This window comes from Ovis aries, chromosome 13 (genome assembly GCF_016772045.2).
Source record: "Ovis aries strain OAR_USU_Benz2616 breed Rambouillet chromosome 13, ARS-UI_Ramb_v3.0, whole genome shotgun sequence".
In the NCBI taxonomy this organism is placed as follows: domain Eukaryota; kingdom Metazoa; phylum Chordata; class Mammalia; order Artiodactyla; family Bovidae; genus Ovis; species Ovis aries.
In genome coordinates this window covers 24,469,655-24,496,144 of record NC_056066.1, presented here as the reverse complement: position 1 = coordinate 24,496,144, position 26,490 = coordinate 24,469,655, and the positions used below count along the sequence as shown (strand labels likewise).

General features: G+C 45.2%; 1 protein-coding gene and 1 long non-coding RNA gene across 26 annotated transcripts in view; one reads left to right on the top strand and one right to left on the bottom strand.

Annotated features, from left to right (window-relative positions):
• The window catches only part of KIAA1217 (KIAA1217 ortholog), an 815,860-nt gene that overhangs the window by 290,526 nt on the left and 498,844 nt on the right, over nucleotides 1–26,490 (bottom strand). The window contains exon 1 of one of the 25 annotated variants that reach the window (XM_060397343.1): nucleotides 21,286–21,562. The exons of 21 other annotated variants lie outside the window; for them this stretch is intronic. Coding sequence is in view for 1 of the 4 variants with exons in the window: in XM_042230518.2 (XP_042086452.1) it covers nucleotides 6,941–7,042 (102 nt within the window). In the remaining 3 variants the exon portion in view is untranslated. Of the gene's footprint in view, nucleotides 1–6,940; nucleotides 21,106–21,285; nucleotides 21,563–26,490 lie in introns of those variants that run through there. 3 more of the 25 variants (XM_042230518.2, XM_012188348.3, XM_042230520.1) reach the window with 3 other exon arrangements.
• The window catches only part of LOC132657617 (uncharacterized), a 25,921-nt gene continuing 15,447 nt past the window's right edge, over nucleotides 16,017–26,490 (top strand). The window contains exon 1 of the long non-coding RNA XR_009596040.1: nucleotides 16,017–21,081. This is a non-coding gene — a long non-coding RNA (uncharacterized LOC132657617). The remainder of the gene's footprint in view (nucleotides 21,082–26,490) is intronic.

Sequence of the window (26,490 nt, the reverse complement as noted above, 5' to 3'; positions counted from 1 at the left end):
TTTTTTCTTTTTCTCCACACATACACAGAGTCAGGGAGCTTCGTTCTTCTGTGAAACTGGATCCTTGTAGGTCAAAAACTTGATTTTTCAAAGGCCAAACCATTTTGTCTACTGTGTCTTGGCTCAGCTGCTGGAAAGAACTAAGGTGTCTAAATTTAGATTTTTCCCATGGCTTAACTCAGGCAAATGTCCTTTCCACGAAACACGCACGGCAGCAGGCCCTGCAGCTCTCCCCGGCGGTCAAATGCCCCCAGACTCTTCTCACAGCCCCGGTTACAGGTAACCGAGCTGATGTTGCACCCCCAACCTCCACCAGCCTCGCCCATCCTCTTCACAGGTGGAGTCTGCTCCCCTCGCCCACTACCACTCCTGAGACAAAACTTCAGAAGCTGCTTCTTCCTGCTCCAGCACAAAGCCCCGAGAGGCTCTCACCAACAACAGAGGCCCGCCACCCCCAGCACAGGGGATTGGCTCCCCACTCTCATACCAACGCTCCCCCCCCAATTCCGACCACCACCACTGCCCTCCCTTACCCAACACCTCACAGCCAGGGAAAGAAGAGCCTGCTAGCCTGAATACAAAATTACCACTCGGGACCCATTTATCACAGAAACAACAGAAAATCCAGAGCACCAAAGACCAGCTCATTTGCAAACTAAATGCATGTCTATAGGACTATCTGGAAGGCAGGCGCCACACAACCAGATTAGAAGACAAAGCTTTCATGGCCATAAACAGTCAGATGGGGAAAGACCCAGGTATCGGACAAGGGCAGAGAGGTCCTGGCCACGCTGTTTCTGTGGCTGCGAGAATGAGCACCCAGGACTGACACACTGAATGGGACTGTCACGCAGCTCGGTAACAAGGTCTCCTCGGTAACAAGGTCTCCTCGGTAACAAGGTCTCCTTGATGAAGAGTCATGTTGAGCCTCCACCTCGAACACTGTGAGGCACTACTTCACTGTTACTGTTACTTCACTTTTCCTCAGGGCAGACTCAGGCAAAGAAGAGCCACTTCCGTTCACAGATAGAACAGGTGAGGCGAGACCATGTCACGTTCCAGGATTTAACTACTCCTGTCAAGTCTAGGCCAGAGAAGGCAATGGCACCCCACTCCAGCACTCTTGCCTGGAAAATCCCATGGACGGAGGAGCCTGGTGGGCTGCAGTCCATGGGGTCACTAAGAGTCGGACACGACTGAGCGACTTCACTTTCACTTTCCACTTTCATGCATTGGAGAAGGAAATGGCAACCCACTGCAGTGTTCTTGCCTGGAGAATCCCAGGGACGGGGGAGCCTCATGGGCTGCCGTCTATGGGGTCGCACAGAGTCGGACACGACTGAAGCAACTTAGCAGCAGCAGCAGCAGTCAAGTCTAGGCAAGAGGTGGTAGTTGGATAAAGCTGAGAGTGGGTTGCTTTACATCTCAACACTGTCTTTTAAAAAATGCTTGTGCCTTTGGGACTTGCCTTGCGGTCCAGTGGTTAAGACTCCATGCTTTCACTGCAGGGGACACAGATTCGATCCTTGGTTGGGGAACTTTGATCTCATCTGCTGCACGGCCATACATACACACACACACACACACACACACACACACACACTCACACATACACAAGTGTTTTCACAGTTCAAATGTTGACTGTGGCACAAATGAATACAGCAAATACTCTGTCTTCCCTGGTATCTGCCTCGTCAGAGGCTTCCCTACCCATTTGGAGAGAGCCCTCCTAAAGAATATACATGAAAACATGCTGCCAGAAGCATAACTGCTCTTTTGTTGATTCTCCTTGCTGATCCATCCAAGAGGTCTGACCCCTGTCTTCGTTTCTCCAGCCAGCACTGCACACACACAAATCCGGGTTTATGACTCTACAATGTGAGCAGTTTGATTCTCATCTTTCCTTCCTACTCAGGGCTTCCTAATGAAGCCTTAACCTTTCTGATTTCTTTACACGGTGAGAAAAACAAACCCAAGGAAGGACCCCACCACCACCGCCCCAGTTTCCTGCAGGGGGACAGATCTGTAGGACTGAATTGTAAAGCCATGGGAAAATGTTGGATTTCGACACCTAAGCTTGTTAGAACAACTAAGCCAAACACAGATGAATGGTCTGGCTGGTCAGAGTCCAGTGTCACAGGGGGAACAATCTCAACCTCGGGAGGGTGTGTGTGGTGTGTGGGCGTGTGGATGTGCTGGGGGTTGGGCCTGGGGGCAGGGATTGAAGTAGAAATCTGTTTGGGTTTCCTCTCACACCCTGCTTTCTCTAGAGGAGAAAGGGTGAGGGGTGTTGGAAGCCCGAGACAGAGCATTTGAGACAGAGCATTCTCCCTCATGCCTGGGACAGACTCCTTCTGCAGGGCAGTTGGAGGTGGGACCCCAGCAAGGGAGCCCATCCTCAGGCTCCCCTGTGAGTCTGACACCTTCAAGGGTGCTCAGGCTAGAGTGCAGCTCCAGAATTCAGGACTTTCCAAAAGGGACTCCCCCAAAATAGGGCCCATTTTTAACGCCAAGCATTTTGACAAAGTTCCCATTAGGGTAATTCCAAGTGACCTGGAAAGACTATGAGAAACTGCCCCATTTAATTTGTGAAAAATCTGTGCTCTCCTTTTCCTACTGAAAGAAAAGCTGGGACTTCCTTGATAGTCCAGCGGTTAGGATCCCACACTTCCACCGCAGGGGGCGTAGGTTCAATCCTTGGATGGGGAACTAAGATCCCACATGCACTGTCATGCAGCCAGAAAAAAACGAAAAGAGAAACGCTCACAAACACCGACACACAGAAGGATAGCTCTGCTTTAAAAGAAAAAGAAGCAGGGTTCCCTGCAAACACCATCCCTTGATGACTTGAGCTGGAATTCCACCACAATTGTGTCTGCTAGAATCAGACAGGGCTTCATCTTCCAAGAGCTGCCCCTGAGCCCAGAGCTTTGAGGGAAAATTCCCTGCTGGAGAAAGCGATCACCCTTGTGATGACACAACGCTGATAGGTGTCTACAGGCTCATTAAACCGTAAGCCCCCCGGATGACAGAGATTTTCTGAGTGCACCTGGGCTGGCTCTATGTTTAGTCCCCATAACGCTCCTCTTCAATAACAGGCTGCAGTCCGAGTCACAGGTCCCCATCCTCAGCTTGGATCTTTCACAAACATGTCCCCTTTTTTCAGTTTAACATGAGTATGCCATTTTTATTTTACTTAAATTTCACCATTCAACACTGAACCTAAGTTTATACTGGCCCTATGTTCAGGTTTTTGGAGTAAAGATAGCGGGCAGACAGCTTTCAGGGCGTAATGTATTAAACACAGCCTATAGATGAAACAATTAGTGGAAACCTAGGGGTGGTATAACTAATGTGTACTTTTGCACATTCAGTGGCACAAGCAGAGGGACAATTGGAGGAAAAACCTGCTCAAGAACTGAAAGGTCCTTGCAAATAGCCTCAGATTCTCTTTTTTTTAAGATTTTTTTTTTTTTTTTTTGGTGTGGCTAGTTTTTTAAGTGTTCACTGAGTTTGTTACAATATTGTTTGCTTTATGTTTTGGTTTCTCAGCTGAGAGGCAGGTAGGGTTTTAGTTCTCCTACCAGAGTTCGAACCCACATCCCGGGGAAGTCCCAACCTCAGATTTTCAAAGCCAGTCAGGATTTCAAACACTCCATGCCACTGTGTGTGTGCGCGAGTGTTCACGCACTCACTCATTTGGGCTCTGGATAATACAATAAATAGCTCAGTATGTAATAGTTTCCCTTTCTACCGACAATCATTTTCCTTTCACAAGTGTTGTGGCATACAACACTTGTCACAGACGGTATGCATAACTAGAGTTGTTCACAGAGATGCATGAGCCTGGGACAGAATGCTTCGTGGGCAGAACCACCATCCAGCTTCTCAGGGCACCACCCTGTGCGGTCCTCTGAAGGAAGAGCCAGAGGAAGAGTCAGGAGGCAGGGCCTGAATCAGGTCGAGGGGCATCAGAAGACAGGACACTGGGGCCCAGGGGAGCCACTGGGACGTGTGCCAAAGCCCCCTGGGACCCCTAAGACGCCCGGCCTTATCCATAGCCTTCTGCCCGTCCTCAAGAAGGGCCAGGACTTCCCTGGCAGTTCAGTTGCTGAGAATTCACCTGCCAGCGCAGGGGACACGTGTTGGATCCCTGGTCTGAAAAGATTCCACATGCTCTGGGGCAACTAAGCCTGTGCATCACAACTGCTGAAGCCCATGCACCCGAGAACCCAGGCTCTGCGGCAAGAGAAGTCACCTCAGTGAGAAGCCTGCTCACTGCAACTAGAGAAAGCCCCTATGCAGCAACAAAAACCCAGCACAGCCAAAAATAAATAAATTTTTTAAAGTTAAAAAAAGAGTCATAAACTGGGTTAAATTCTCACAAGACTCAGGAAGGCTGAGCTGTGACCCTGAATAAGTCACCTAAGCTTTCTGGCTTCAGTGACCTCTGTCACCTGGGGATGGCTGGATATAACTTTCAGCTGCTGTGTTCTCTGACTCTCTGAGTTGGAATTTGCTCTGAGTTAGTTTTGACTCTCAGATCAAGAAGAAGACTTAACTAGGCGAGAACAGGGTCTTGGAGCTGCATGAGTGAATCAGGGGTCCAGCTGGATGCAGATTCGAGTCAGTCTTGGGGAACTGGGGATGTGGTTCCAAGGCCCCACCTCATCCTCAGTCAAGAATATGGTTGGCACTTCTGGCTGGTCAATTCTAATGATGGTTTCCTTTGCATTTCCTCATAGACTCAAGTTCTAAAAAGCCATTAGAAAGCCAGGTAGGAATTCCTTGGTAGTTCAGTGGCCAGAACCGTGGCCCAGGAACTAACACCACAAGCCATGCAGCACGGCCCTAAAAGAAAGGAAGAGAAAGAAAACCAGGTAGAAACCCAAGGGTCCTCTCTGAAGTGAGACGCTCTTGAACGCTCCATTCTGAAAGGGGGTACAACTCATCGCCTTTCCTTATCAGGCCACCAGTACCATGACTGTAAATTCCCTGACCTCACTCCACTCATATCTTCTTTGAAAAGTTTTTTCTGACCATTTTGCTGCTGCTGCTGCTAAGTTGCTGCAGTCGTGTCCGACTCTGTGCGATCCCATAGACGGCAGCCCACCAGGCTCCCCCGTCCCTGGGATTCTCCAGGCAAGAACACTGGAGTGGGTTGCCATTTCCTTCTCTATTGCATGCAAGTGAAAAGTGAAAGTGAAGTCGCTCAGTCATGTCTGACTCAGCGACCCCATGGACTGCAGCCCACCAGGCTCTTCCGTCCATGGGATTTTCCAGGCAAGAGTGCTGGAGTAGGGTGCCATTGCCTTCTCCATCTGACCATCTTGTTGAATACATTTATAGGTCTCAAGCTCCTTTGCTCTGTCTAGTCCAAATTTTATGGTCCTTGGGCCTTGGGCCTTGCTCTCTTCATGTCAAAGACTAGTATCTTCTTTCTCCTGCCCATGACCTTTCTATGTTTTATCCTGCTGTTATTCCCCATGCACCTCCAGTTCTGCTGCTGCCAGCTCAGTATTCAGTTCAGTCGCTCAGTCGTGTCCGACTCTTTGTGACCCCATGGACCGCAGCAGGCCAGGCTTCCCTGTCCATCACCAAGTCCTGGAGCTTTCTCAAACTCATGTCCTTCGAGTTGCTGATGCCATCCAACCATCTCATCCTCTGTCATCTCCTTCTCCTCCTGCCTTCAATCTTCCCCAGCATCAAGGTCTTTTCCAATGAGTCAGCTCTTAGCATCAGGCAGCCAAACCTGGGTATTAGCTCAGCCCAAAGACATCTAAACAAGGCACTCTGGGCCAGGGAACCAACCTCTATGACTGAGAAAGTGACAGACAAAACTCATTCACTCACACATACAAACACACACCAACACACACACACACACACACACACACACCCACACACCCCAAATCCTCATGTTGCCAAACGTTTCTAATACAACTTAAAACTCAAGTTTCTAAAACCACAGGTGGTCAGCTCCTTCCCGAAAACTCAGCTCTTCCCTTCATCCTAGCCCTACCTCGAATTTGGTAACCATGACTCATTTCCTAAAGCTACTTTACAGAACACCTTGATTCTGGCAGTGGAAAGTCAGGCGCATGAAATGACAGACTCATCCAACGAATTCCTGTTCTAGAGCTTTTCATTCTTAAAATTTTTCTTTTCCGTTTTTTAAACGTCAGCTGCAGCCAAAGTCTCTTTGCTGCCTCTGTGGCCCCAAAGCGTCTTCCTCGTGGGAGGAGAGCTGGTCAACTTCTGGGGCAGCAAGGAGAGGGGAGGTCTCCAATGTCCACACTCTGCGGGCTCCCATGGGAGTTGGCATTGCCTGTGTGTACGGATTATGTGAGGAGGGAACAAGATGGTACATGCCAGACCTCATGCTTTGAAAAGGCAATCCAGACCAGTTTAGAAGCAGTTGCTCATGTTTTGAGAGTCTCTTAACCAAACTCAACAACTCTGAACCAAAGCGGGAGGAGGAAGGAAGAAAAAGCAGCTGAGAAAAATCTTAACCAGAAGCATTTGGTTTTCTACTCTTTGTGGCATTTCCAAATCCAGACTCATTATTTCAGGGCTCAGCATGGTGAAGATGGATTACATCTTACCTGGGGACGTTCTGTATAATCACAGAAAAATGCTTCCTGCCTTTTGTACAGAAAATGAAGGGATTTTTCAGAGTAAAGAAAAGCAATCTGATTACCATTAAACGAGGTTTAACTGCTGTGGGCAGTTATCCTCGGCCCCGAAGCAGAAAGAAATCACAGTGACCCATGGCCCTCTCTGGCTCTCCCCCAGCACCAAGTGGCCAGGAAGAACTCAGGCCTCAGGTGAGATGCCCAGGAAGTCAGGAAGGCATGATACAGCAAAGGAGAGACCCCCAGGGAGGGGCGGCGACCCCCAGGGAGGGGCGGCGACCCCCAGAATTGGGCCACTTCTGTACCTTGTTCCTGTCTGCTGCACGGCAGGGCCCCCGACAGCAGAAACTCAGGAAGCCTCCGTCTGTGTCTGGCCTTTTGACAGAAGGGCACACAGATGGCTCCATGTCCAGATCCGAAAGCAGACATCAGCAGTTACCCGGCGGATCCCCTGGCAGTGGATGGGACCTGCCCCCTCTGCACTCAGCGGCCTTCAGCCGTGCCCACCCTTCCCGGAAGCCGGCCTGCCACACCCCTGACAGAGGGAGGCCCAGGATTTGGGGTGTGATTCATGGGTAGAAAATACCGGTTTTTCATAGCTATGCATATGCCACCTGGGAGGGGTTTAGGTAAATCTGGATGTGGACGCCAAGGAGGGCAGACGGTGCCTCTTTTATGTATATTTCACCTGGCCAAATGGGCTCAGCCTGCCCACCACTCATTAAAGAAAATTCAAGGGCTTCCCTGGTGGCCCAGATACTACGAATCCGCCTGCCAATGCAGGGGACACAGGTTAGATCCCTGGTCCTCGAAGATCCCACATGCCTCGGGGCAACTAAGCCCATGCGCCACGACTGCTGAAGCCCATGCGCCCCAGAGCCTGTGCTTTGCAACCAGAGAAGACACTGCAAGAAGCCCGCTCACTGAACGAAGAGTAGCCCCCGCTCTCTGCACAGCAACGAAGACCCAGCACAGCCAACAATTTATTAGATGATTTTTTAAAAGATTAAAGAGAATTTGAGTCAGATGGAGTGGGCAGTTCATCAGCGCAGCCGGGTAGCCACGTTCACAGGCCGTTTCAGATCTTAGCTCACATCACAATGTATTTATCGTGTCTCCATCCCCATGAACCAAATGTCAAATTGCCAACAGCTTCCATCCACCTCAGCGGCTGGTCAAACTGCCTCCTCCTCCAAGGCAGCGCAGTCAAGGTGAATTCACTGCATCTCTGGCCGCATCTGCCTCAAAACACACCAGGCAGAACTTCTAGAGTAGAATCAACAGGTGGGGAGGCTCCGACACCCCAAAGTTGAAACCTACCCAAAGAACACGTCTCAGATTTCCAGATGGCAGGACCTGTGCCACCCCCCACACCAGCTGTTGGTTCTCAGAAGGTGGTCTCCAAAGCACACAGGCTGGTGTGCAAGGGGTCGGTCACTCGGAGTCAGAAGTCTGAGTACCCCAAAGGGTGAGATCAACTCAACTCACATCACCTCTCTAAGGCTGTTTCTTGACCTGTAAGATGAGGCATTGAATGCTATCTACTCATTTTTTCAGTACTTCCATAATTTTCACAAACACACCCAAGGTGAACCATGCCCAGTGTTAAAGGTGCCGGAGGGACTCACAGGCTCTACACTGCACAGTTCTGCCAGCCTTCTCTGGGGGCCATCTTGTGGATTCCACAGGGGAGCTGGTGGTTTCCACTGTGGCCAACTGTTTAGGCTCAAAGTCATGTCCAACTCTTTTGCAACCCCATGAACTGTAGCTCACCAGGCTCCTCTGCCCATGGAATTTCCCAGGCAAGAATACTGGAGTGGGTTGCCATTTCCTTCTCCAGGGGATCTTCCCAACCCAGGGATTGAACCCATATCTCCTGCCCTGGCAGGGGGATTCTTTACCACTGAGCCACCTGGGAAGCTCACTGTTGACATTTTACCTCAAATCAACTATCACAAAACAAAAACACTGAGTTGGACTGAAATATAAATAAGTGATTTTTTTAAGTTGAGAGCAGATGAGGGGAAGGCTAAGGTTTGATGTATCACAAGGTCATTGGAAAAACCCAAACTCAGGGACGCATGACGCATGTATCCTGTTTCAGACAGTTGCTGCACCGACTTACAATTATTTTGTGGTCGAGGGGAAATGATTTAATGATCTAAGTGTGCACACAGTACATGAGGCCAGTGGAAGCGTTGAGAATTATGAAAAATGCAGACAAAAAAAGAAGTACCGGCCTTTAACCTCTGGGTCAAGAATGACAAGAATACTGGATCATGTTTCTGGACACCAGGCGAGGGGTCCTGGGGGACAAATCACAGACCCTCAAGACTCTGTATTGCCTGCACCGGGGTCAAAACTGTGGGTTATGAGGGGCTGTGGGGAGCCAAAACGTCCCTTTGGAGACATCCCAGAGATGGAGGGGAGGAGAGACTAGTTTAGTTACAATCCTCCCCCACCCCCAAGGGACTTCTGCATAAAATAACACCTGAACAAAAGCTAACACTATTCTACACTCTTCTGATTACAACCCTTTGTGCTACACAAGGGATAAAGCCCAGAGACTTCCCTGGTGGTCCAGTGGTTAAGAGTTTGCTTCTAATGCAGCGGGCAAGGTGTTCAACCCCTGGTTGGTGAACTACGATCCCACATGCTGCTTGACAACTAAGCCTGTATACAACTTGAGAGCCTGTGCACCGCAACCAAGACCCGACACAGACAAATAAATGAAATAAATAAACAAATAGTTTTAAAAGAAAGAGAATAAAGCCCAAACTCCTTTGAGCTGACAAGGACCCCAGCCACCTCTCCCAAGTCAGCTAGTTCTGCAAACCAACAGAGCCCTTCCTGTCATCAGGACCCTCCTCTTACTGCACCTCTTCAAGCCCTTGGCCCACTGTCTGCACAACGGGATCCACTCACACACACAGCCCTCTTTATTTCTTTCGCATTTTTTTCTCAATCTGAATTTATTATCCCTGTTTATGTTTTCTCCTCTGCCTCTCCTTCCCACCCCCTCCTTAAGAGTCCAAGCTTCCTGAAGGCAGTGGCCTTGTCAGAACTGCTATAATCCCAGGACTGGTCCAACCTAGAGACTCAGCCCACGCTGATGAATGAATGACTGACAGACAGGACAACAGTTCATTCTTTCTAAATCCGAAGATCCTGAGTCATGTGCATACTAATCAAAACTAAGATCCCCTGGAGAAGGGAAAGGCTACCTTACTTTGTTGCTGCTGTTCAGTTGCTAAGTTGTGTCCAACTCTCTACAACTCCATGGACGACAGTGTGATGGGCTTCCCCATCCTCTACTATCTCCCGGAGTTTGCTCAAACTCATGTCCATTGAGTCCCATTGAGTCTGTAATGCTATCCAATCGTTTCATCCTCTGTCTCCCCTCTTCTCCTGCCCTCAATCTTTCCCAGCATCAGGGTCTCTTCCAATGAGTCGGCTCTTCAATTCAGGAGGCAAAGTATTCTCACACTTAATAATTCAATAAGCACTTTCACAGAGTCCTTAAAACCACACTCCAAGGCCTTTTTGAGAGTCACAGAAAGTCACTGGCTCTGTACCAGTTTTGCTCGGAAGAAACAGAGTAACGTCAGACCAGCCAATGCCCAGCTTCGAGTCCTCCAAAAAGTCAGGATGTTCTGTGCAGCGGCTCTATGCAGCCTTCCACCTTGAACAACCAATGAGTACTTAAGACTTCGATGGGTAGACGTTGGTCCTTTCTCATAAAATGCTTTGTCAGTGGACTTCCCTTGTGATCCAGTGGCTAAGACTCCAACCTCCCAATGCAGGGGGCCTGGGGTTCGATACCTGGTCAGATAACTAGATCCCATATGCCACAAATAAAGATCCTGTGTGCTACATCTGTGACCGGGTGCAGCCAAATAAATAAGAAAATATTTAAACAAAGTGCTTTGGGAGATGTTTCCATCTCACAGTTTCTACTGCTTCTGGGAATTGAACATCGGCTACCTGCCAGGGACTGGGGTAAGTACTTCTCACACTCTGCCTCTGATCTGTGCACCACCTGGCTGGGCTAGAGGTCTTAGCCCTTTTTTCACAGATGCAGAAATAGAAACTTCCTCAGATTAAGGGACTTGCCCAAGACCACACAAATAGCAACTGGCAGAACCAGTTCCAAACCTAAGTCTGTCCAACAACAAAGGCCAGATTCCTCCCACCTCCCAACAGTGCCTCACAGGAACAAGCACACACAAAATGAAAACGTGGGGCCATCCACCGCCGGAGTCAGGCAGGCTAGGGAGACAGGTGGGGGATGGAAAAGAGGGAGTTGTGATGACTCCAGGGATTTGTCCCCCCATCTTAATGAGGGCAGCTGCAACACAGTGCTAGTAGAAAATATCATAAAGGAATTTGAGCTCAGTGTTTACTGACTTTTTTCACCGTCTTAATTTAAGAAATTTGATTCAGAAGTAAAAACTCCTAATTCTACCAAGTTTTGGTGGCTTGTCACAATCTGTAGAAGTCCTCGCCCAGGCCTGTCTGGAGAATCTGGCCCCAGGCCTGGTGCCTGGGACCCATACTTATTCTGTACCAGGAATTTACCTATGAAAGTTGCCCAGTTTGTCCCTTCTAGTCCAGTGAGAACTTTTGCAATCACCTGTAAAAATATTGGCAACAGGAGAGAGCATGTTTGCAGGATATTATGCAAAGGGTAGGGAGTCACACCGTTTTGTGAATGTTCATGTCTGAGAACCACTAGGTACTATTCTTCCACCAGGGTGAATTCTAAAGGTGTGTACATGGAGCGCAGGTTTCAAAGGAAGGGATTTGATGGATGTAGGAGGCTTTCTTCCTCTAATGCCAGGAGGAAGACTGCTTTCTAAGTGCATTCCTGACACACCAGCTCCAGGTTTGTCTTCAGAAAAACTGCTAACAAGTAGCCAAACTTGGATTACTTACTCCAAAGCCTGCAAGTTCTCCCTGGCCAACCCTTTAATAGTAATGTTGAAATGGCAAAGAAGGTAGGAGGTGCAAAAGAGGAGGTGAGCCTACAGAGGCAAGAAGTAAATCATGCTCTGTGTGATTATGATTCCCTGTTTGGAAATTCACCCCCATGAAATGAACAGTACTTTTCACAGAGAACACCTTCTGATCCCAGGAAAATGCTGCAGGTTTGCGTTAGCAATGCTGGGTTCAAATCCCAGTTCAGTTGCCTAAAGAATTGACTAGGAGTTTGGGATTAACATATACACACTACTGTATATAAAACAGATAACCAGGACTTCCCTGGTGGTCCAGTGGTTAGGACTTTGCCTTCCAATAAAGGGGTTGTGGGTGCAATCGCTGGTTGGGGAATTAAGATCCTACGTACCACAGGGTCAAAAAAGCAAAACAAAAAACCGGCGCGATACTGTAACAAATTCAGTAAAGATTTTATATATGGTCCACATCAAAAAAATCTAACTACATAAAATAGATAACCAACAAGGACCTAGTGTATAGCACAGGGAACTCTACTCAGTACTCTGTAATAACCCATATGGGAAAAGAATCTGAAAAAAATGGAATATGTACAACTGATTCACTCTGCTGTACACATGAAACTAACACAAGAAGAACCCGCCTGCAATGCAGGAGACCCAGGCTGGACCCCTCGGTGGGGCAGAGCCCTGGAGGAGGAAATGGCAACCTGCTCCAGTATTCTTGCCTGGAAAATCCCGTGGACAGAGGAGCCTGGTGGGCTATAGTCCATCGGGTCGCGGAGTCGGACACAACTTACTGACTAAACCACCACATATTCTAACATAAAATAAAAATTAAGTGAAAGAAAAGAGAATCAACTGTCTAGATTCTTCTGAGCCTTGGCTTCCTTATTTACATGGACGTTTACATGTAGGTTGGTAGGGTTTTTGAGAAGCTTGTGAGATAACTTCTGTGAAAGTTTCAGCACAGAGTTGTAATTGTGAGCGTTGTTGATATTCTGTTGCTAAGCTGTGTCTGAGTCTTTGCAACCCCACGGACTGCAACACGCCAGGCTCCTCTGTTCTCCACTATCTCCCGGAGTTTGCACAAATTCAGTCCATTGAGTCGGGGATGCTATCTAACCATTAGATGCTATCTAATAATTGTGGCCATTACAATGTACTTACTTGCAGTGGTTTGAATACATACAGGGAAAATTTTTATTGTATTATGTTGGCATGCGTAAAGGCATTTTAGATTTGGATGTACATATCTTAAAAAGCCAGTGGTATTTAAAACTTGGAAGAAGAAAATTTTGTATTTACCCCAGGATACCAAAGTTCATTCCATTTCTCTAATGATATTAAGAAAAAGTTCAATTAGGCTTAAAAGTGACCTGCCACCACCCTGAGGCTACAGTAATTATATTCTCTTTAATGGAATTGCTTAAATTACAGCTTTCCTTGTTTTGCACATCACAGCCACTATCCCGCTCTTTTCTCTGTAAGCAGTAATTCCTCATCATTTCTTAGGTTAACCAACTAGTGCCAGGCATACACTTCTTCACAAACTACCACATGAAGAGACACTTATTTTACACTGGTTCCCTTTTGCAAATATTTGTACTTTGCAGCAGAACTGTGATATTTTACCAAGCCAGAAAAGAATATATCCAGGAAAGAAGGTAAAGTTTCAAAAGAAGCTTTGGAGAAAGAGAAAGGTAGAAAAGTCTATTGATAATTACAGTGGAGAGCTCTACTGATTTGTGTGAAAAGAAAGAATACATCACTTGCGGTTTTAATGAACTCCAGGCATCTGAATTAAAAAGGAGCTGGAGTTTAAAATAATGACTCAAGCTTTCTTCAGTGATTTGGGAGCATAAAGAAATGTTATTTCTTTTCTTTTCAAAGGCAACCTCTGACAGGATGCCTTCTGTTCTCAACTTGTAAAACAAAAATCTTTTCAAATCTAGATATTTTGGATATTAAAACACAGATTTTTTTTTCACCCTCACTGAGAAAACTGAATCATAGTTGTATAGTTACAGACTTAACAAAGCCTAAGCACCTTTTATCCCAAAAGGAACCCCGCTAACTGGAAAGGGGTGAAGGTTGGTTATAAAGTATTTACATGTGAACAAGAAGTGAATGTTTTATATAATGGGTCAGATGACGACGTGATCAAGGAAAGGTGAACTTAGTGCTGTTGTTTGACAAGTTCGGGCAGCTTAAACATGTCTAATCCAAACACACCCGAGGTTCAGAACCCCAAAGAGCGTTTATTTAGGAAAGTGGGATCATGACCAGAATAAAATGGTTTAGAGAAGTGTCTGCTGGGAATAAGACTCAGCCCTCCATCTTCAAGGGACAATGACATCAAAGTGCAAATCTTCTCCTAGACTGGTACAGGAGATGGAGAAAGTCACTTCCCAGCCCACCTGGAATGGCTGGCTGCTTCTGGAAGAACATGGGCTCAGGCTCCAGGGGAGTACTATGCCCTCAGTAAAAATACAAATAGTGGAGAAGTTCCATCCTCACCAGCCCATGTGTCCTTCTTTCTGATATAGGTATCATTCTAGAAATGTTTAATGGAATGATAAGTACACAAAAAATAAACATGGTTTTGGATCAGGCCTTTGAAAAATAAATAGGATCCCACTCTCTACATTGCTTTGTGAATAATATTGCTTACTTAATGTAATAAATTGTATTGCTCACTTAACATGGCTTGGTTACATGTCCACACCTGCACATCCAGTCTATTTCATTTACCGGCATGACTGCAGAGAATTATATTATCTGAATGTACCTAACTGACTCCCAAGCACTCATGTTGACAGAATAAATTGATAAGTCTTTTTGAGAGAAAATTGGGCAATACTTTTCAATATGAGTAAGCCCTGTAAAAGAATAGTGGAAAACTAGTAATCTGACATCTAGGAATTTGTGTTTCAGATTTACTGACACCTGCACAGCAACACAGAACGTCACAGCAGTGCTGTTCATAACAGGGAAAGAAAAGAGAAATAATCGAAACAGCAATTAAAAAGGGTCAAGTTAATAGATTATAGGGTCACTACTTTAATTGCTCTGAGGAGAGACTAGCTCTAAATCAGTTTGGGCTCTTCTCACCATTGTAAACACAAACATACATTCCCCAAAGAAGAAATTTAAAAACCTAGACAGCATATTAAAAAGAAAGACATCACTTTACCAACAAAGGTCCATACAGTCAAAGCTATGGTTTTTCCAGTGGTCACGTAGAGATCTGAGGGTTGGCCCATAAAGAGGCCTGAGTGCCAAAGAACTGATGCTTTCAAACTGTGGAGTAGACTCTGAAACTCCCTTGGACAGCAAGGAGATCAAACCAGTCAATCATTAAGGAAATCAACCCTGAATATTTCTTGGAAGGACTGATGCTGAAGCTGAAGCTCCAAGACTCTGGCCAAGAGTACTGATGCAAAGAGCCGACTTACTAGAAAAGACCCTGATGCTGGAAGAGATTGAGGGCAGGAGGAGAAAAGACGACAGAGGACAAGATGGTTGGAGAGCATCACTGATTCAACGGACATGAGTCTGAGCAAACTCCAGGAGTTAGTGAAGGACAGGGAAGCCTGGTGAGCTGCAGTTCTTGGAGTCGCAAAGACTAGGACACAACTTAGAGACTGAACAACAAGTCAACTGGCTAGAACTGCTATCTCCTGCAGTCTTAAAACTTATCTGAAAATGGACTCAAAGTTACAGTCAAAGGTGAAGGAAGCCCATGCAACCTTTCCTGCTGCAAAATTCAAAAAAACAGTGAAAAAAGAAAAGTCTCTGTGCACCTGCAGGATGGAGGCACATTTACCTGACTAATGACTCCTGCGATTTGACATTCATACGACATTCTCAGGGGTGTTTACAAACATCCTTAATGTCAAAGGCAGAAAATTACCAAGGGTTCCTCTGAACCCATTTCCCCAGCTATTCCAAAATTCGTGTGTGGCCGCACCCTACTTTCCTTCTGAGTGGTAGGTAGTAATGCCAAAGAAAGGCCCTTCTAGAAAGTTCACAGTGCTCACTGTGGATCAATAAAAGCACCTCTCAATGGGGTCTTGGCCGTCCATCCTGTGCATCTGAGCAGAGTGCAGAGCAGGGCAGACAGGCAGGGAGGGACCACAGCTCGGAGGACAGCGCCACCATCGAGTTTATGGAGACTGACATGAGCATCTGCATTTGTGAACACTGGTGAAAATGCTGGTGGGAACTCCATTATCACTTCTGTTGCTTAATCTGTTTTATTAATTTTCTTTTTTTAATCAGTGTTTTTTAATTCACTGATTAATAGTTTTAAACACAAACTTCTTTGTTTAGATATTTATTTATTGGCTGTGCCATGAGCCACATGGGATCTTAGTTCCCCAACCATTTTGGGGGTAATTCTTCTTACCATTGTAAACATAGGCACACACACTCTCTCCCCAAAAGAAGAAATTGAAAATGGTCCTCTATAAGTGGACCATGCATTGGCAGCTCAGAATCTTAACCGCTGGACCACCAGGGAAGTTCACCTCTGTTACTTAATCTTGAGAAACTGGGCAGGGGTGGAAGTGAAGAGAATTGTGTGAGGGGAAGCCACAAGCTAGAATTCTAGGGCTCTGCTGCTGCTGCTGCTGCTGCTGCTAAGTCGCTTCAGTCGTGTCCGACTCTGTGCGACCCCATAGACGGCAGCCCACCAGGCTCCCCCGTCCCTGGGATTCTCCAGGCAAGAACACTGGAGTGGGTTGCCATTTCCTTCTCCAATGCATGAAAGTGAAAAGTGAAAGGGAAGTTGCTCAGTCATAACCGACTTAGCAACCCCATGGACTGCAGCCCACCAGGCTCCTCAGTCCATGGGATTTTCCAGGCAAGAGTACTGGAGTGGGGTGCCATTGCCTTCTCCGTCTAGGGCTCTAAGAGGCCATAAAAGCTATCACCTACCCTTAACCTTGGACAGACTGTACTCATGTCATCACATAAAGTCATTCTCTTTTCTATAAGATCTCTAGAAAAAGATTTCTCCAAACATGTAATAGTTTACATGGGCTCTTGTCATTCACACAAAGGAGCAGTTCAGAACTGTCCCTGCTGCCTATAAAAGGACGCAAGAGCAGCAGAACTTCCTGTCACCCCAGTCTCCACCTTTTGTTCCTCTCTGGTCCCTCCCTAAGGTCCTCCAGAATTCCATTTTTTTTTAACTTTTTATTTTGCATTGGGGTATGCTGTTGAGTTGCTAAGTTGTGTCCAACTCTTTGCAGCTCCAAGGACTATGGCCCGCCAAGCTCCTCTGTCCATGGGACTTCCCAGGCAAGAATACTAGAGTGGGTTGCCATGCCCTCCTCCAGGCAATCTTCCTGACTGCATTTCTTCCATCTCCTGCACTGGTAAGTGGGTCCTTAACCAGTACTGCCACCTGGGAAGCCCACGTGCTGTGGGGCAACGAAGCCTATATGTTGCAACTACTGAGCCCGGGAGCCCCAGCTAGAGAGTAACTCTAACTTGAGAGAAGCCCTTGTACCTAAATTAAGACCTAAAGCAGCCACAAATAAATAAACATTAAAAAAAAATCCTAAACTCGAGTTCCTGAGGAACATTTGCTTTCACCAAATTATGTTTCTCCAGCTTTAAAAAAGTTAAGGAAAGAAAACTGAGAGGCAGGAAGGCCCTGCCCAGTCCACCTGCTGGTCCCTTCTCAGGCTCACACTGAAGAGAAGAGCAACATCTCCTCGGGTGCTGCCATTTTCCAGGAGGACTTTTTTTTTAATAAACAGACTTTTGGAAACAACTTCCCATCAGGTTCAAAACAGGAGTGTTTCTGACAAACTGAAGTTGATGAATAGCAAGGACCCAGGTCTGAGCCTAAGTAGTTTCTGGAAAACATCTTCCGTCTTATTTAGAAGAGCTTCACGCACGCCTCCCCCAAAGGAAGTCCTAGTTCCACATCCTGAACTGCTAGATTGCAGTGCCTTTCTTTCCGAAGAAACAATTCTCAAAATCTTTTTTAAAAGAGAATACTACAACACAGTTGACCTCTGAACAACAGGACTTTGAACCGGGTCAGTCCACTTATATGTGGAATTTTTTCAATAAATACTGTAGAGGTACTGTAAATGTGGGGCTTCCCTGGGGCTCATTGGTAAAGAATCTACCTCCGATGCATTAGACATAGGAGCCGTGGGTTTGATCCCTGGGATGGGAAGATCCTCTGGAGAAGGAAATGGCAATCCACTCCAGTATTCCTACCTGGAGAATCCCATGGACAGAGGAGCTTGGCAGTTTACAGTCCATAGGGCTGCAAAGACTTGGACACGACTGAACAGACTGTAAATGTACTTTCTCTTCCTTATGATTTTTTCCTCCAGTTTATTTTATTGAAGATACACTTATAAATAAATATAACATAAAAAACGTGTTAATCGAGAGTTTATGTCACCTGCAAGGCTTCCAGTCACCTGGAACTAGCAGTAGCAGTAGCCCTACTACTAGTAGTAGTAAATTTTAGGAGAATCAAAAGTTATACGTGGATTTTATACCTGCACCGTTCAAGGGTCAACTGTAATGAAAGATCACAACTCCTTGTCCTAAGAGGCTTTTAAAATTCAGACATTACATCTTATTTGTAATATGCATAGACCTAGGTATGTTCTTCAGCAGGAAATCTCGCTATTACTAGTTAAGTGATGGAGGCAAGATTTGCATCCAGGTAACCTGGGCCTTGAATCCCTGTGTTCAGTCCCTGTGATTCAATAAATTTTTACTAAACCCTGATGGATGCAAAACATGTTTCTAGATGCAATCACTACTTATGAATCAGGAGATAATCTCAGCAATATATTATAATTAAGTGTAATAAAAAGCTTAAGGGACTTCTAAAACAGGGTCTGTGGGTCAAATAAAAGAAAATTAGAATATTCATTAGTGACTCGGAACCTATGTGGAATTCGGCACCCTGTGGCTGTTTGATTTCACGACTGGTTTCTCAGAACTTTGAATGAAATCCATCTTTGCCTGCAGACTCTGCCCTTGAGATAGTCAGAGCTTTGCCCAGGGTCCCAAACTAGAGCTGGCCACCATACAGTCTGCTGCCATTCAGATGATCACTTTTAGTGAATTATCTAGGACAGAATAAGTTCGCCCGCGGAAGCTCAGAGATCAGAATGCTTTTAGGATTCCTCTCGATGACCCTACCACCACTCCTGCTAAGAACGTTCTTCTGGGAGTGGGGAACCCCAACAATTTTGAACAGCCTGAGGTGGACAACTTAGAAACATCAGAGCAGTCATTAGGAAAACTCTGGAACTAAGAGAGTGTTTTCTCTGGCTGAAAACTCTGCTGTTAAAAATAACACAATGAAAAACATATTTGTCTCTGACACACAACGGATGTAGAATATAATTATGGACTGTTTTGGTCTGGGAGGGAGGTGCCAAGGTCTAGAATACAAAAGAGAAAAGACAGTGTGTCTGACCCTGGCTCCCTGTGGCTGTTCCCACAACCTCCCGGTGACTTAGTTTCTTGCTCAGGTAACAGCAAAACTCGACTCTTCTTGCAGGGCCCAGAAACATCGCAAGCAGGTAAGAGTCAACCCTGTAAGTCTTTGAAGGGAGAAGCTCTATCAATAGCTGACAGGAAAAAGTAGAATAATATCACTTCTCTCTAGCCTGTCTAGAAAAAGTGACACAAATATAATTAATGTAAAAACACGAATATCCCAGCTCCTTTGACACACTTAACATTTTGTATTTTAATTACTTTATAACAGAAATAATAGTTGCCTCAGGGAGTCATTTCGGGAACCCATTAATTTTTTTTTTTTAGAGATCTCTAAAAGGAGGGGAAAAAATAGCAGGAAATGTAGAAAGACAGCTTATGTTACATATTTCAGTATCTCTCTGAGCCACGGTTTCTTCATCTGTAAAGTGGGAATTAAGAGTGGACTAATCTCACTGGGCTGTTACAGTGATACAGTGAAGTGAAAGATGAAACCCTGTTACCAACAGGCCAGGACCACAGAAGTAGTAAATAAAAATACCCGCAATTCGTGGCGCCTGCGTTCTGAGAGCTGTGCCACACGCACACCGCCCTCACCACACCACTCCCATCTTAGGGAGGAGAAAACTGAGGCTTAAGGACATGAGTTTACTTTCCTAAAGTGACACAGGTAGGAGACAGATTCAACACCCAGGTGTTCTGATGTGAGGGACAGAGTTCGAATTGCTTTTCTGCAGTAACTGGGGTGGTCACCCAGCAATTTCATATGAATATCAATGCTGGAGTTAATTCACATAATTGGATGGCCAAATTTCAGGAGGCTTTCTCAAATATGCTAAATCCTGTCCACGTGCTCCTAAATAGTTTTGCTTTCAAAAGCCCCAATTCCCATTTCACAGGTATCTTTATTCTTAACGCTGTGTTTTCACCTTATGCAGTGCATGAAAGAGAAAGATAAATGATTTTCATTGCCTTTTAAGCTTGGTGTACCTAACTATTCACATGGCAGCCTGACGCCCCCAAGCTAACGCCTTTAATTCAACTTCACAGACACACTGCTACCTTCGATTATTATCACACCCATATCGCTGGCAAGACTGTTTACTCAGGCTTGCTAGTAACTGATGCAAGCAGAAAACCTTGTACCACCAAAGTGAGGTTTCCTTCTGAAAGCATGCTTTAAAAACTAGTTTTATCAACCATTCCCCCCACCCTAGAAGCCTTTATCTGTCTTAGAATTTACAATTCCTACTTCCTTCATGCCCAGAAACCCTGATATCTCAAACAGGATATCTTTCTAGTCTTGTAAAATGCTGCTGTGAGAAAAATATACAGACACACTTAAATCAAAGTGTACAACACAACATTGTAAAGCAATTATCCTCCAATTTTAAAAGAAAAAAAAAGTATAAGTTTCATAAACCTAGTTCTATATGATTCCATGGGTTGTATTTTGGGCATTTTGCAACTTGAAATTTTACAAAAATACACACAGTCCCAATTTCAGGTCTGTTCTAAGAGTTAAAGAAAAAAAAAAGAGAGAGCAAGAACCCAACATCTGGGAATAATCCACAAATATATATATCTCAGTTCCCCGATCGTCCTTCTAACCCTTATCTAGGCATTTTTTACAGCGGTATTCACAGGGCAGAATCAGCATAATGCATAATGCATCACTTGTTTTTCAGCTCTATTCAAAAATCTCAGTTCATTCAATAAAAAGCCCTGAAAAAACAGCCCCTGAAGCAGGAACACTCGAACATTCGGTATGGGAAAGCCATGCTTATTGATTCAGTGCTTCCTGCCAAGAGAACAATGCAGAGAAACAGACCTCACAATGTTTCCAGATAATTTTCGGCGAGAACTCGGAAGAAACAGAATCCAGATTTACCTGTACCTGGAGCTCCACAGGTGAAACGGCAGTAAAAGCAGAAAATCTAACTCAGCTTCTGGAAGTTCTTGTCTCTAGTGGACTCCGGAGTCATCTCCTGAGCTGTCAGGTAAACCCCCCTCCATGTCTCTACGGTTTTCTTTCAGTTTTTCCCAGTGAAACTCTTTCGTCATTTGCATAACAGCTACTTCCAGCCTATAGGACTTTTTGAGTAGCTACTTGTTAAATTGGCTGTCTTGACATGCTCTTTCAAGCATGACATCATAAATCTCCACGGAAACCCTAACCCCACCCGCCTGCGGGCCAACGTTACCTGTCGGGTGAAGACTTAAACAGTCCTCTGAAATCGTTCATTAATGAAACCTTTTGAGGGGCTTTGGATCTCTGCACGGTATAATTTGTGCTGTTGGCAGAAACCTCGCCAAGAATGATGGCTTCGTTTTTCAAAGCCTGAGCTGTTTTGCAGAAAACAATGATCAAAATTATAGGCATCCGTTAATCTGCCCCTCCCTGTCTAACAATGCTCTTAAGCAGTTGAAGAAAAGCCTACAGTGGTCCATGCGCCTCTCTCCGCAGGATAAAGTTACTCTGAAAACTTAGTTTTGAAAAACCTTCTATGAATACTCCTAAGGCTTTTTCACTGGACTCTCCAGCAACCCCCCTCCTGCTTTTTACCAGCAAAACTTGCAGAACAGGTTCTTTGCTGGAATGCGAGTGTGTGTATGTGTGTGCGCATTTTCTCTTGGCCTCTGTGTTTGTAGAGGTGGTAGGAGAAGCTGTTGAGAACTTTTTTTAACTCCTTCCTAACAGACTCATAGCTTTTGTACTTTTATCCTGGCTTATACATGTTACCATGAAAGCGCTGAAGCTCACGTTCCTGACTTTTCTGGGAAAGGGGCAACAGGTTGTTTGATATTTACTCCTCCTTTTTCTAATTCATTCTGCACTATTCCTGATTTTATGGAATCCCCAATGTTGGTCTAAAGCTTGGGACAAATTTCTGCCAAATTTGGTGATATTGGGCTCAGCACCCTTTCTTCTTGCTTCTCAATTTACCCCAGACACACCTCAAACCCCCAAGTCAAAAACCGATGACGCCGAGGTACCAGAAAGGTTTCAGTGGGAGTTGCTCCAAAACTGTGAGCCTTTCCAACAATGATGTCAAACACTCGGCAAATGCCATCACGGAAAATTCTTCAGGGGGCTCAGCAGGGAGCTGGGATGCACCTGAAGGCGGCTCCCAGCAGAATCGACTATAACACCGCGGGGTGCTGGGAGAGGCAGGGGCCAAGCGGGCAGCCTGCTCCAATCTGCCACAGATCCTGCTGCAAACTGCAACCAGCTTCAACAGATCTATCCTTAAAGGTCAGACAGCAAGTACTAACCCCCACACGGTGCTGAGGCTGATCAGGTTATTTACAGAGAGAGCGGTAACAGGTTAAAACACCGTCTTTGCAAAATCAGACTGGCTCTTTGCATGGAAGGAACAGTAGATGTCTGGGGTCCCAGCCCTGACTCTTCTGAGTTGGCATCGCCATCATTCACTGTCCATAGATGAGACACTACCTTCCAAGAGAACCGAGAACTATGCTGGTTTAATATAGCAGCCTGAGTTGGAACACTCCTTGAAGGCAGGACAATGTCAGAGATTCAATTACTGCCTCTGCGAGATGAAACCACAGCCAGATGAAGCCCAGGCCTGCGCTTTACCCAGTGAGCAACAAACAATGCAGGAAAAAAAAAAAATAACCAAATCGAGGCTCTGTTCGGTGAGATCCAAGATGACCTGGAGGCTCTATTCAATGATGGTTATTCCTTTAAAGTTCCATTAGGGAGAGGAGCATGGGCAGGAGGATGCGGTAGTCAGAGGGCTTTGCAGCTCAGTTCAGTTCAGTTCAGTCACTCAGTCGTGTCCGACTCTTTGCGACCCCATGAATCGCAGCACGCCAGGCCTCCCTGTCCATCACCAACTCCCGGAGTTCACTCAGACTCACGTCCATCGAGTCAGTGATGCCATCCAGCCATCCCATCCTCTGTCGTCCCCTTCTCCTCCTGCCCCCAATCCCTCCCAGCATCAAAGTCTTTTCCAATGAATCAACTCTTCGCATGAGGTGGCCAAAGTACTGGCGTTTCAGCTTCAGCATCATTCCTTCCAAAGAAATCCCAGGGCTGATCTCCTTCAGAATGGACTGGCTGGATCTCCTTGCAGTCCAAGCGACTCTCAAGAGTCTTCTCCAACACCACAGTTCAAAAGCATCAATTTTAAATTTGGCCAGATCTTCCCTTTGGGTTATTTGGGAAATGACAGTATCTCAGTTTTTACTTACTGAGTTCGAGCTTGGAAAAGAGAGAGAGAAAGTCAGAATCTGAAAGTCAAGCAAGTGGAGACAGTCCCAGAAACAACTCAGATGTGGAAGCAACTTGATGAATGCATCCATTCCTCTCTGACAAGACTCCGTAACCAACGAGGACATCATTATGATATGTGACAGTCTTGAACTACATGGAGCAGGGAAAGTTTTGAGCAGTAATCCTAGCAATTAGGATAACAGATGGGAGGGCCAGGCAGAAATGCCAAGATTTGCTGAGAGATGACCAGTCTAGTACTGTTTTTTCCTACCATACCCCAAATGAGGAAACCATCAAGCAGGACCAGGTTTTAATGGCACCTGCCTGCTTACCTGATAGCAACTCAGCACCACACTATCCAAGTCAGAGTTCAAAATATGCATGTCTATGGGCTATTTGTCTTTACCATCTGAGCCACCAGGGAAGCCTCTTTCACATGGGCTATTTTGTTTCTAAATTTAGCAACATTTTAGGTATCTATGATGGACATGGATGGCAAATAAATTCTTTCTCTTGAATTTCTTTCCTCTAACCTATTTTAGGGACTTCCCTGGTGGTCTAATGGCTAAGAACCCACACTCTCAGGGGGCCCAGGTTCGATCCTTGCTAAGGGAACTAGATTCCACAGGCCGCAACTAAGAGCTCGCATGCTACAGCTAAAAATTCCGCATGCCAGAACAAAGACTGAAGATCCTGGGTGCCAAAACTAAGACCTGGTACAGCCAAAAAACTAAATTAGAAAACCTACTTTATAACAAACATAGAAAACTACTCACTGAAAACGTTAACAAAATGACAGGAATGAAATAACTGGAAAGATCTTGGCTTTCACCACTGATGGCCTCAACTTTTGTTTCTTCAAAACATGAGTTAGAAGTTGTCATGGAGAAAAGGAACACCACATTGAGTAGGAAAAAAAATAGCACTTTTATAATAAAAATAACCAACCCTCATGTCATTTAATCCTCATAACAGGAGTATGATGCAAGCATGATTAATATCCTCATGTTGCAAGAGGGAAAAGTAAGCCTCAGAGAGGTTAGGTAATTTGAGTTGTAGTTACTAAGCGCTGGAATCTCGGTTGGAATCCAGGCAGGCCCAATGTAAATCCAAAGCTCGTGTGCTTAACCACTAGGCACTGCTTGTAGTAGCAGTGCAGTGTTAATTGCTCAGTCGTGTCCGACTCTTGGCAACCCCATGGGCTGTCCCACCAGGCTCCTCTGTCCATGTAAGAATACTGGTGGGGGCAGCCATCCCCTTCTCCAGGGGATCTTCCTGACCCAGGGATCAGATCCGTATCTCCTGCATTGCAGGTGGATTCTTTACTTTGTGAGCCTCCAGGGAAGCCCAGGCACTACTATCTGTAGAACATGGGCAAGACACTCTGACAAAAATTGTAGCAATATTTCCTTAGATCAGTCTCCCAAGGTAAAAGAAATAAAAGCAAAAATAAGCAAACGGGAAACGTACAAGCTTTTGCACAGCAAAGGAAACCATAAACAAAACAAAAAGACAACTTACAGATGGGGAGGAAATATTTGTATATTATGTGACCAACAAGGGCTTAATTTCCAATATATACCAAAAGCTCATACAACTCAATATCAAAAAACACAAACAATTTAATTAAAAAATACGCATAAGACCTAAATAGACACTTTCCCCAAAGAAGGCATGCAGAGGTCCAACAGGCACATGAAAAGATGCTCCATATTGTTAATCCTCACACTGGTCAGAATGGCCATCATTAAAAAGTCTATAAATAACAAATGCTGGAGAGGGTGTGGAGAAAAGGGAACTGTTGGTGAAAATGTAAATTGGTGCAGCCATTGTGGAAAACAGCATGGAGGTTCCTTAAATAATGAAAAACAGAGTTGCCATACAATCCAGCAATTCCATTCCTGGGCAAATATTTGGAAAAGATGAAAACACTAATTTGAAGATACCTATACCCCAATGTTCATAGCAGCACTATTTACAATAGCCAAAACAAAGAAGCAATCTAAATGTCCATCAATAGATGAGTGGCTAATAAAGAAGATGTGGTGTATGTGTACACACACACACACACACACACACACACACACACATATTACTTAGCCATGAAGAACAATGAAAATTTGGCTGTTTGCATCAACATGAATGGGCCTAGAGATTATCATATCATATCAGAGAGAGAAAGACAATTGTATGAAATCGCTTATGTGTAGAATCTATACAATAATACAAATGAACTTATTTACAAAACAGAAATAAGAACTTCCTGGTGGTCCAGAGGTTAAAAACCTGCCTTACAATGCAAGGGACATTAGTTTGATCCCTAGTCTGGGAACTAAGATCCGGAGCAACTAAGCCCAAGCACTGCAACTATTGAGCCCAAGGGCCACAACTAGAGAGCCCATGTGCCTCAATTAAGACCTGAGGTGGCCAAATTAATTAAATATTAAAAAACAGAAACAGACTCACAGACACAGAAAACAAACTTATGATAAACAAAGAGGAAGAGGGAAGGGATAAATTAGGAGTATGAGATTAACATATATTCACTACTATCTATAAAACAGATAAACAGGTACTACTATACAGCACAGGGAACTGTATTCATGAGCTTGAATAACCTATAACAGAAAACAATCTAAAAAAAAAAATATATATATATATATATGCATATGTGTGTGTGTGTGTGTGTGTGTGTGAAAGCAGCTCAGTGGTGTTCGACTCTTTGCAATCCCATGGACTGTCCCTGGAATCCTCCAGGCCAGAACACTGGAGTGGGTAGCCTTTCCCTTCTCCAGGGGATCTTCCCAACCCAGTGATCGAACCCAGGTCTCCTGCATTTCAGGTGGATTCTTTACCAGCTGAGCCACAAGGGAAGCCCATATATATATGCATACTTATAACTAAATCCCTTTGCTGTAAACCAGAAACTAACACAATATTGCAAATCGACTATACTCCAATAAAACATTTTCTGGTAATTGGAGATATTAAATAGTAACTAGACTAAGCTATGCCGAAAAGATTTATTTAGCAGACAAGTCTGAAAATATATTCAGCCATCCATTGGTATCCACCAGGGCCTGGGTTCTAGGACCTCTGTGGGTATCAAAATTTGCAAATATGCAAGTGCCTTCTATAAAATGGTGTAGTACAGTCAGCCTGCTATATC